General features: G+C 35.2%; 1 protein-coding gene and 1 pseudogene across 1 annotated transcript; one reads left to right on the top strand and one right to left on the bottom strand.

Moving 5' to 3' along the window:
• The first annotated feature begins 151 nt into the window (after window positions 1-151).
• LOC138313527 (ATP-dependent DNA helicase RecQ-like) lies at window positions 152-2,490 on the top strand (annotated as a pseudogene).
• A 1,348-nt stretch (window positions 2,491-3,838) lies between these two features.
• Window positions 3,839-11,351, bottom strand: LOC138313525 (uncharacterized). The gene is made up of 9 exons (XM_069253923.1): window positions 10,894-11,351; window positions 10,586-10,645; window positions 9,656-9,736; window positions 8,908-9,159; window positions 7,703-7,742; window positions 6,504-6,639; window positions 5,806-6,229; window positions 5,330-5,491; window positions 3,839-5,072 (listed from the first exon to the last, which is right to left on the bottom strand). Exons 1-5 carry the CDS (start codon window positions 11,247-11,249, stop codon window positions 7,709-7,711), a joined length of 783 nt encoding a protein of 260 aa, XP_069110024.1. The 5' UTR covers window positions 11,250-11,351; the 3' UTR covers window positions 3,839-5,072; window positions 5,330-5,491; window positions 5,806-6,229; window positions 6,504-6,639; window positions 7,703-7,708.
• Window positions 11,352-12,064: the final 713 nt, after the last annotated feature.

Below are 12,064 nucleotides of genomic sequence, written 5' to 3'. Positions count from 1 at the left end.
TTTATTGTGCTCTTTGGGCGAGATGACTACGTACACGGAAATAATCAATCTCTCCAGAGTGCATTGCGGTTACCCTTCATTACCTCTGTAAACGGCTCGCGCCATTTCAAGATTCTTGAAAAACGTATATGTGGCATGTAATAATTTTTTTTGCAATGTATAAATTTCCTCTTGTGTCAGTTACCTTCATTTGATAATAATTTACTTTGAGAAGTATTCATATCAATTTAGAAAATTATTATTAGTATGGATTACATTGCGGAGGAGTATTTGTGAGTAAATAGTCTTGTTTGTAAACATTCTTGGCTCGAGTTGTCGCTGATGTACACGTGTTGTACTTTTCGTTCGTCACCCACCAGTCACCGAAGCTGCGAGATAACCGTTTATTTCACCTAAAACGTATATATATATATATGATTGTGAGTTCAGCGAGATGGCCACCAAAGATATTCTGAACAAAATAGTAAGTGATTATGAACCTGGCCTGGTTTTAAAAGAAAAACAAAGTGAGGCACTAGAGTGTTTATGTAATGAAAGGTGCGACTTACTGGTTAATTTACCTGTTGGTTATGGTAAAAGTATAATCTTTCACCTAATGCCAAAACTATTCATTGACACCACATGTTCAAACCCTATCATTGTCGTTGTTTCACCACTGAATTTCATTCAAAAAGACCAATTGGAATCGATGAAAAAGCGTGGAATTTCAGCTTGCAAACTGGACATAAAAACTAAAGTTGATGAAACTACGGATACACTAGATGATGTTGATCTTGAAAAGTATGATGTTAAATGTGATGTCCCTCTTACAACTGTGATCAACGGGGAATATTCAATTATTCTGTGTCATCCAGAGGCTCTTCTCAATACTACTGAAGGGAAAGGATTACTGTCCAACGAGAGATTTACCCATAATGTCAAAGCTGTTGTCATTGATGAATGCCACATTATCCAGAAATGGTTAGTGTTAGATCATTTTATATACTTTATGGTTGTTGAAACTAACTTAAAGCCCAACTGGATGATACCAGGGTAAGTCTTTCACTCAAAACTGTTTTTTATGTTACTTGATTTTATAAGAGGACCATGTGTAGTGAATGTCACCACAATTTAGCTTTTTCAACTGAAATGAAAAACTGGGCCGCAGCGGAAATCTAAGTTCTGAAGAATTTCAGGTGTAATTTGACCCTGTTCGCCACCACCTATCAGTCCATGGGAGTCGGATAATATCAATCTCTATCACTGTAATCTCTTGTGGACAAATTCAATACAGGTAAAATTAATATTGGAATAAACATTTCACACATAACAACGTGTCACCTGAGGTTAGAAATATTCTTTTGTCATGTTCATCAGTCCCCTTGGAGAGGGAACCATAAAATAAACATTTTTATGGCAAATCTAGCAATTGTAACTGCAACATATAGATCACTGAAATGAGTTTATTGCGTTTCTAAAAAGAAGAAAAAAAATATATAGAAATTGAAAAAGGGGACATTGAAGGACAGATTAAGAAAATATGACCTCAGGTGTATAAAAATATATACACAGGAGAATCTTATTTAAGAACTTTGCATTTATCTGTACATTATCATTCGCAGGGGTGAAGAATTTCGGACTGCCTTTGGAAAGATGTCAAGTTTGAAAGTGTTCTTTCCTTCAGTGTCATTCATAGCATTAAGTGGGACCTTGACTGTTAAGCAGAAGAAGGAGATTCCAGCTTTACTCCATCTGAAGAACTGTAAATTGATTGAACATAGCCCAGACAAGAGGAACATTTTCTTTGAAAAATGCAGGAAGGAATCAAGTGAAGATAGGCTGGGAGAGTATGAGAAAATTGTATATCCAATTTGCCAAGAACTCTTTGATAAAAAGGAGGATTTTCCTGTGACACTCATGTTTCTCCCTGTGTTTTATATGAGTGAAGTCTTAATGCATCTCCACGGTTTATTTGGAACAAAGTCTATAGATGATGCATTGTACAGTGCAATATGCTCCGGTCAAGATGACTACGTGATTTCGGGAACAATAAATGAGTTGAAAGTTGAAAATCATAGAATACGATTGGTATTAACAACGACCATAGCAGGGATGGGATTTGACCCAGGAATGTGACACAAGTTATTCATTCTTGCCCACCAAGGAACATTTCACAGTATATGCAAGAGATTGGGCGTGCAGGGCGCCAGGGTCAACCTGCAAGGGCTGTTTTGTATTTCAATAATCATGACATCGCCAAGAATCTTCCAGGAATCACTGAAGATATTATCGTTTACTGCAAGAATGACACAACATGTTTAAGAAATGCAATCTTAAATGTTTTTGGATTTGAGAAGGATCAGTCGATTACTGCTACAGAATGTTGTTCTAACTGTAAATCTCACTCCCGGGAAAAATCAAACTAAACCATATATCTTTTCATGTGTTCCTTTAATAGGATTACATTAATAAAGCATTCACATATATGTATTACATATTCCATTTCTTGTATCTCTGAAATGCCAAAGATCTTTATAAATTACTACAGTTTTACAGTAGAACAATATTTCCCTGGTAATCAATATTAATTCTATAATGATCAACTTATGAATGTACAGGTGTTCTGATGATTACAGACTTCATTTCATTGACAGTCACACCTATGTGAAAATTGATTACCAGAAAGGATGGACTTTAAAAAAAAGAGATTGCTGAACTATATGAAAAATTTTGAAATTTAAATTTGTTCTTGCTGTAGATCATAGTACAGGAAGTAATTACCTTGTATAAGTAAATTCAAGGAAAGAGTGGCACAGTTGATGTTTCAGAAATTGGTAACTACATTTTCAGTACTGGAATGTCATTACATAATATAAAAAAAATACTTCCAACATATTAGTTTTACAAGTTGTTCTTATTATGATCACCATGCATTTATAATGACACTAAATGTCAACCGGTGTTGTGCATTAGGTACAGTTAGGTAAGTTTTCAACAAGAGATCCCAGAGGGATCTTGGCACCCACCAATGAATGATCTAAGTCTCACAATGGAAAGAGGGATCTTTTCTCTGCTTTTCAAAGTTAACTTCATATTTTTACATATAAAATTTGAGAAAGATCATTTCAGTATACGTACTTTCTAAGATATATAACAAACATTAACTATCAAAATCCAAGATGGTGGCCTGGCGGCCATCTTGTTGACTGATTGGTCCCAAAATACAATATGCACAACTAGGGCCCTAGGTGAACCTACATATGAAATTTGAGAAAGATCCCTTCAGTACTTTCTGAGAAATAGCTGTAACAAACTTTAACTCAAAATCCAAGATGGTGGCCTGGCGGCCATTTTGTTGACTGATTGGTCCCAAAATACAATATGCACAACTAAATATTAGGCCCTAGGTAAACCTACATATGAAATTTGAGAAAGATCCCTTCAGTCCTTTCTAAGAAATAGAGGTAACAAGAAATGTTATCAGAAGGACGGACCACAGACGAAAAGCCATTTGAATCTGATGACGGTGGGCTAATAAAAATTACAAGACAATGACATGTTAACCTTTTTGAAAATTTATATAAGTAGATGTGGTCAAGTAGCAATAATGACAGTAAGGAAAAGAAAATTGTTTATAAATATTTACATGTATGCAAAAATGGGAGACCCAATTGATGCAAAATCTGCACATGGAAATGAAAGTCTTGCATACTTTTTGCACTGTCAAATCTGGGTTTTTTTAACATATACATTATGACATCATCCATTCGTCTATCTATCTCCATATGCCTTCATCCTTCTTTATCTCCATCCATCTACATCACAATTTTGTCATGATTTCTTAATCAATTCCAGTGTGACATTATTTACCATCAGATGTTCATTTATTAGAACCACCAGTCTTAAATAATTCTGGAAGTGTACATGTATTCAAGAAATGAAAATAAATGTTCTAATACAGATAAATTCTAAAGCATTGTCAATCACAGGTATTGACTTATACTGCAGGAAGAAATTCTTCATCGAATTCCCGAATGAGATTGTCATCGAACTCTTCTGCTGGAACGGTTAGTCCTCTTGTAAGTCTTTTAATATTGTGTTGATCTTTGCCTTCATTAATGGCACTTTTTTCTGGAAGAAGGGGTGATGGTTTAATGTTCTTAAATCCTGGACACTTTCTCCCTGGAGTGTGTTTGAATGGACGAAGTTTCCTGAGGGTTTTCTCAATGGTTTCCAAATCTTTAGGAGACACACACTTTGAATGTCTACTAGACTTGGACTTTACACCAACACTTTTGTCAAATTGCTCGCAAAGATCTGCAATCATATCTGCGGCCCCAGTGACAAGACGTATCGCTGCCTTACTTTTGTTGGCACACAGAGTTTTGATTGTTCTTGTACTAAATCGCTTTCAACATTTCGTCCAACCCCTCCATGTATATTCACAAATGAGCCTTCAAGCACTCTACAACGCTGAAGAGGCGAGAGCAGGTATTCAGTTTTGAGAAGATAATCAATGTTTTCGACCAGGTATTTACTCAATGGTGAATGGGAATAAAAGAAAGGTACCTAGTATCTACAGTTAAGTAACAATCTTGCAAGATCACCTTCTTTTGCTGTATCGTCTAACTCCATCAAGTGTAGGGCCCAGTGGCATAAATTCTGGCTGTAGTTTTGAAGCTCATCCTCTGGATCCTGAACTCCTGTAATATGAATTTTCCGTCTGCAGTGACGCTGGATACTTTGTAGTGTTTAACTGGAGATGCACCTTTACAATCCCCTACATTTCCATACCCATAATGGCAAAGGAATTCCCTTAAGATTTTGTTGACATTGTTCTTCTTTTCTGGAAGTTTTTGTTTTGCAAAGTCGCCCAAAAGGCTATGCTGCGGATCACAGTGTCTATCTTCCATATTGAAAAATTCCAATATCTGTTCTGTGAGGAGGCCTTCTCCAACAGCGATGAGAAGATTGTGGTGTGGTTCGAATCTTCCTTTCACTTTTCCATTCACATCAGAGCGGTGTAAAATGGTTTTAAAATGATGAAGTGTTCCTGGGGAGTTTTCTGGTTTGTACAGTGTTTTGAAGCATTTCTGTAAAAATAGAAAAATGAGGATTTCATTATGTGAGGGATTATGATACATATTCTAATTGGTTGTAGAATGGGGGTTGGTGGGACACGATTACCATTACTGAGAGATACAAGAAAATACATTAGCTACAATGATTGATTTTCTTAATGACGGTGAATTAAACATAATTGTTGATCAGACTTAAACTGACTTTAAACGTTTGCTGAAACACAGATCTACAGATTTGTATTCTCTGAATAAGAAAGCATTTGTTTTACCTCTAAGAAATCTTGTTTGTTGTGCCACATTTCAAACACAATGGGAGGTAGGTCATCAAATCTTCGTTCTGGGCTAACTGAGAGTGTTCGAAGATTTTTAGATTCTTGCAAACGAACTCGGGCCAATAGGAACTTTTACTTGTCTCAGAATGTCTGTATTTCCTGTAAGAAGAAATCAAAATCTTAACTGAAACCTGAAATTGATTTTCATATATTCATTATATTGAATGAAACTATTAAAGGAAAGACTTTTAGAGATACATATTATGCACTTGTTTTGCCAGTCTACACAATAGAAACCACATTTAATAAGGAAATGTTCAGATAACGATATTGGTTATTGACCTGTATGCCCATATGATGTGAACTTTTATTTCTGTAAAGCATACAGAAATAATTCCAGTCAGAAAAATGATATCATAATTAACAGGATTCATGTTTAATATAGTCTTGTACACTGTCATCACCTAATTTACCTGTATACAACTTGACTAGGGTGTTTTCATAGCTGTCCATAATTCCAAGACAGTCTTCATGCTTTGATTCATTCTTGAACTGTATTGGCAATGGCAGTACTGAGGACTTTTCTGACATCTTTTTAGCATTCTGATGAGGTATGTGGGATGGGATGTGGGGCTTCATGAAAGTTAATGCTGGGAGACGACACATTATCCGACCCACCAAAATTCTATAGGCATCTAACAGCTGATCCTTCTGATCATCCGATAGTAAAAAAAAATTCTGCACCAATATTGTTGACATCAGTACGTGGAGGCTTGTTGTCCATATCGATTCTAGCAAGACGGCTGAAGATAATGTTGGATGTGAACAAGTGCAGATCTTGGTTCCTCCTTTCCGTGTTTATCTGTGATGTCTTCACGTATATATCCAAGTTGTCACCTGCAAATAATATTAAATTAACAAGAGTTCAATTGCCCTAAGCAGTCAACTATGTCTTGAAATATTTCAAGTTGTCAAGCTGACACTTTCTGATACCTCTTCAGGCCATCTATGAAGAGTATTTGGTTTTACCTGACTGGGATCTTGAGAAGGAAGTTTTTTTTATTTTAGTGAAGTTGTCAAACGTTTATTCTTTATGTAGACTACAGACTAACAGAAAACTTTAATTGTCCCCTGGACCATACACTTCACATATAAATAAAAGACTATTTACCTGTGATCTTGATCAACGGATTCTTCTTAAGATGGTCCACAAGTAGTTTGTTTGATGATTCGTTCACACTGTCTTGGAATTTCAATCTCCTCTCATGAGATAGTACCAACCCCATTTGATTGAGTCTTGTTTGACCCTACATAAAACATTTCAAAGAAGGAAAATTGACATTAGTAAAGCAAGGAGCATTTAATGTTATTATTTTATTATCAAATCATTTCACATTCATTTGGAATTTGTTTTTCTTTGTCCTACAGTATAACTTGTCTAAACCGAACCCTGTATAAACTGGAAACTTGTCTATACCGATTAATTTGTTTGGTCCCGGCAAATTTCTTAATAAACTATTTTACCCAAAACCTGCATAATCCGGAACCTGTCTACTCTGAAAACCGGAACTGTCTAGGTAATGTTACTATATCTTTCTTTGTAAAATTAACTTGGGCAAACCGACAGCAATGTTTTCACAACATGGGACTGATCATGAGGTGGCTTAGGGGATTTACCTGTACCGGTATACTAAGGGCTAGATAGTGACAACTTTTCACTTTTCATTCAACGGTTTTGTTACATGTACATTGTATTCGTGAATACTTTTCAGGGTGACCAATTCTAACAATAAAACATACACATAACTTCTGAGAGTTCATTTGAATGTAGCACACACAGAGAAATTGATCGTACATGTACACCTCAGAAAAAGTAGGATGGAATTCTGTGTTCTACCATGTACATATGTGAGAATAATTGTTAGTGCTGTAATAAAAAAAAATCTTCTGATGATTTCCATGTGAACATATTGTGATAAGGTTCTATCCTTTATAAACCGGACACCTGTATAAACCGAACAAATAGACTGGTCTCGTTCACATCCGGTTTAGACAAGTAATACTGTATTACAAATATAGTTAGATGTACTACCAATTTGTACTTTCTGTTTGTCTTATTTTTGCATGTTTATCTATTGGATTTTTTCCCCTTTAATTTTAATCATGATTAAAATCATAAAGTTATGCATATTGTTACTTTATATAAATAGATTTCAAACCTATTATATATGTATTTGTATTGTTACGAATGTATATAAAAAATTAGTTTAGTTTCATTAAAATTGTCATTATTCATGACAAATAAACATAAAATGTATATAATGTATACATATCAAAAGTACCTACATTTTCAATATTCTATTCACATACCATTTGTTATTTCCTCCAGTAACAAAGCAAACAGCAACAACTGAAACCAAACAGCAACACTTAACAAAAAATAACAACAACATAACTTGGATAACAGCATTCAACTATCTAAACTATCTACAGTAACTATCTATTCAACTATCTAGATTTAACTTGAAACGTAGAACAAAACTCTTCGGGTGTTTAAACACTTTCATAGTTTTCTGGACATGGCTAAATGTGGTTATGGAATTATTTTGTTGAAAAAAAAATGGAGATAAAAAAGAAGGATTTATATTATTTGTATAATGATATTTCATTTTCATGTTATATCCTTAATTACAGTGAAATTCTCTCGGACAAATGCCATTGCAAAAGGTCACTGGTCATTTGGTGAAATAGAAATGCAGCCATGTCCTAGAGTTATAAGAAATGTGTTTTCACCAACAAACACAAGCTTATAAAATGCTCAATTACCCTTTCATTAATACCACCCTTTATAGTAATTGCTGTTGAGAGGCGATGAAAAGCACTTAGATTGTTATACTTGTGCTTCAATAGAATTGAGTACGCAGCACCAAGACATGGAATCACATCTTTATCTACCACACCACTGTCAGGAATTGTCACGCAGAGCATGGCATTAAACAGATGGGGTACCCTTTAATAGAAGTTATGTGTGTTGTAAGGCCAAATAAAAAAACATTTTTGCTTCCGGTAACACCCTTTGAAAATGAAGGGTCGGTAGGAAGAGATTTTTTTTTCTTTTTTGTTTGAAATTTTTTTTCTCTTCATCCCAGTTTTCTTGTAGTGAAAAACTGAAATAGACTTTATATAACCTTATATAAACCATGGATTTCATTCTAAGGGAATTTGTAACAAAATTCCTGATTTTGTGCAAAACCGAACAAAATTTAGGTTGTTATTTGTTTGCTTGAGGACAAAACTGATAAAAAGTTTTTGAGTAGGCACTGATTTTACAGGGTCGGTCGGGTTACCGGAAACACAAATATTTTTTTTGTATGGCCTAAATTGAACAAGATAAGAATGAAACGTTTCCATCAATGAATGGTTCTACTTTCAATACTTTCACTGAAAAACAACTTAATCATCAAGATTTTGTAATTGATTTTTTTTTATGTATCATTCAATAAATTCTACATTATCTGTCCTTATGTAACTCAGGAGATTTCAGTTGATACATCATACACACATAATTAATATACCTGTTTCTCATCTCTTCTACTATCAAACACAACAACCTGTTCGCATTGTTGTGAAAGTCCACTATGTTCCTGTATTTGTATAACACAGAGGAAAACAGAGTTGTCCTTGATGTAAGCGAAGAGGCCTGGTGTCTCAGTTTTCCGATAGCGGGGTCAACTTCAGAACAACACAGATTTTCAAAACTTTCTTTGACATGGGACAGAATATCACTTGTCGTGTCTTCTTCCAATGATGTTGAACAGGCAGCATAACTAATAAAGTAAATCAGTTATACACATTAATATGTAAAAGTAGGGAGGTCACTAGTTCAAGCCCTGCAAGTACAAGTTATATAAGCATGGTATTTTAATTACACATTCATTTTATATTACCTTATATATACATTCACTGTCAAAGGAATTTTTAGGACGTTAATTTTATATGATATCTGTTGTTAAGGCCATGTAATAATGTGATTTTGTTAATTACCAGGTAATTATTCGTGCAATAACAGGTAACATACACCTGTGACTACTATCTCCATGAAAATATACAGATTGTAGATACCAGGGGAAATACATGCAATGTATGCAGTCTGCACCAAATTTTCCTTCAGAAGTTTATGGGCTTTGCTAATACATTGATTTTGAAAATACTATATTATTTTTATTGAACACACCATGTTTAGTGTCACCTATAAATTTCACACTATGTGATCCCTGCCCAGACAGTGATTTTTAATAACCAATTCCTGACTGAAACACATACCCATGTTCATTGGCAGTACTAGTGAGAGAAATAGGATCCTGTATTTTGTCAGGTACATTGTGTTCCAGGCTTTGGAATGTCCTGCAATATAAGGGAAAGAAATTAAATTATTGCAACCCTTTTATAGGTTTAATACAACAATAAATAGTTTTTTAAAAGACATTCATGAATAAACTATCCATGTAGTTATTTATGACATACAATCTATATATACCGTATATACCAGTCCACGCAGTAACACAAATATTGAAGGAAGACAATTTTAGTACTCGTGCCCTGACAGGGACTCAAACTCATATCATCTACAATGTACGACATACAATCGGCTTGCCCGAAATACTTTCAGCTAGCCAGTTATACCACTGCAGCACATATCAGCATCCCTAAAAAGGAATGTTTCAATGGTGCAGTGTTGGTATACATATATCTCGAAAATTCGACAATCTTCTTGTCTGTACTGTTGCTATTACTATTTGACCTTATATATACATGTGTACATTGTGTATATATATATTTATGTATATAGCATAATAGGAACCATCCTCGATACTCCAGGGCTTCCGATCACTTACGATCTCTACACCCCTGGACTATCTCATAGTAAAACTGGAGGCAACAGAATAGGACAGGTAATTTAGTCATTTGGTGTACATCAAAAGAGCCGTATAACGGTACACTGTGGTTGACTGTGTGACTTTGATGGTAGGCGTCGCTCTCTCTGTAGTCTTCAAAGGAAATCTTTGCTAGATTAGTCAAATGTTTTCCGCTGAGCTGCCTTCAATTTCACTACGAGATAGTCCAGGGGTGTAGAGATCGTAAGTGATTGGAAGCCCTGGAGTATCGAGGATGAATAGGAACTAACAAGTATTTGTCCAATTGGATTTATAAACTCGATATGTTTACATACATACATGTATATAAATTACATACCTGTGTTCTTTAGCAGATCCTGAGTCATCTGTCTGTGCGAAATTCAGTTTCTTGAATTTTCTATGATGAGATAAGAAAAAAATCAGCATATGTTATTTAACATTTAAATACAGACTTAAATATATAATGAGCACTCTAAACTGATTTACCTGTATCTAAAACTTATCACATTATTTCATACGGTTCAGTGTTATCCAATACATAATGATGTAGCTAGAATAGGTCATCAAAGTAATGAATCTGCACCCGATTATCAAGGATACTGTACTATAGATGCTGTATATAGGCTGTATATATAAACTAATTACCTTGAACGGTTTGTTATCACGCTCACGTCAGAGTTGTTAGGATTTGATTTCGGGGTGATCGGGGTTAATGCCAGACGTTTAGATGATATGTTACCCCTGGCATAACGCTCTGCTCCTTCCTTTACCTCTTTTACGAATTCTAACGTCTTTTCTAAACGTGTGAAGCAGCTTCTACATACGGAGGCCTGTGAAATGCAGTTGTACACTGTCTCATTTGAAATAAGCGAGGATAAATTTCCAAATAAAGAAGCACATTTTCTACCCGAAAGTGAAAAAGTGATAGTCAGAGCCGACCTATGGCAAATGAAACTACCAATAATTGTTTCTTTCTTCGGAGTGTGTATGGGGGCCGCCATGTTGGAACATGTAAAAATAACTTGACCTCGAGGTCACTAGATTGGTAGTGCGTGAGCCGTTGACAGAGATAAATGAAGGGTAACCGCAATGCACTCTGGGAGAGATTGGGAAATAATTCCGACAGATTTTCAAACTATTTCGTCCCCTGAAATTCAGTCAAAATTTAGCCAGCAGCAATTTGCTTGGCCATTTACAAAAGTCACCTGGACATGACCCCTAATGGGATTTTCTCAGATCCTCTTATCTAACGTAGTGATAATAAGGATCTGTATTTTGATAAGATTGGATTTTGAGCTATTGTGAATCCATAAAGTCAAACTATTACTCGCACAACATACACGCAACACGCATTCGACCAAGTGGGGTGTGTTGCTTGGTGTCTTCGGCGGCATGCTTCAGTGATATAGCACTATAAAAAGGGCAATAGTTCCACTATACAAGAAGACACAACATGAATATACCACAGTCTCCCACAACACTCACCTCGCACTACATACACGCAACACACCGCATACATGGGAGGCCGTCCTTACATGACCATAGCTGTTAATAGGACGTTAATTAATCAAACAAACAAAACAAACAAACACATGGGAGGCCGTCCTTACAAATTAAACTAATTAAACTAACTCCCGAGGAAACTAATGGATTTGAAAACTGGAGGGCTTTGAGGGTAATTCTAATGGGAAGTTCATTAAAGAATTTGGATTTCTTATTGTGGAATTAACAGTACTATATATCCTATATATTATAATGGCTAGGTGGTAAATGGAATATTAATCTGTCTTTTATTTATTTCTTCTTATGTCAGCAT

The sequence above is a fragment of the Argopecten irradians genome, unplaced genomic scaffold (genome assembly GCF_041381155.1).
Source record: "Argopecten irradians isolate NY unplaced genomic scaffold, Ai_NY scaffold_0719, whole genome shotgun sequence".
In the NCBI taxonomy this organism is placed as follows: domain Eukaryota; kingdom Metazoa; phylum Mollusca; class Bivalvia; order Pectinida; family Pectinidae; genus Argopecten; species Argopecten irradians.
The sequence above is the reverse complement of the archived record's forward strand: the minus strand, read 5'-3'. Positions and strand labels throughout refer to the sequence as shown.

Coding starts and splice junctions, on each gene's coding strand:
- LOC138313525 (XM_069253923.1), bottom strand. CDS start 11,249: ATGGCGGCCCCCATACACACTCCGAAGAAAGAAACAATTATTGGTAGT. Junction 10,646..10,893: donor GTGATAACAAACCGTTCAAG/GTAATTAGTTTA, acceptor ATCTCATCATAG/AAAATTCAAGAAACTGAATT. Junction 9,737..10,585: donor GGATCTGCTAAAGAACACAG/GTATGTAATTTA, acceptor CTTATATTGCAG/GACATTCCAAAGCCTGGAAC.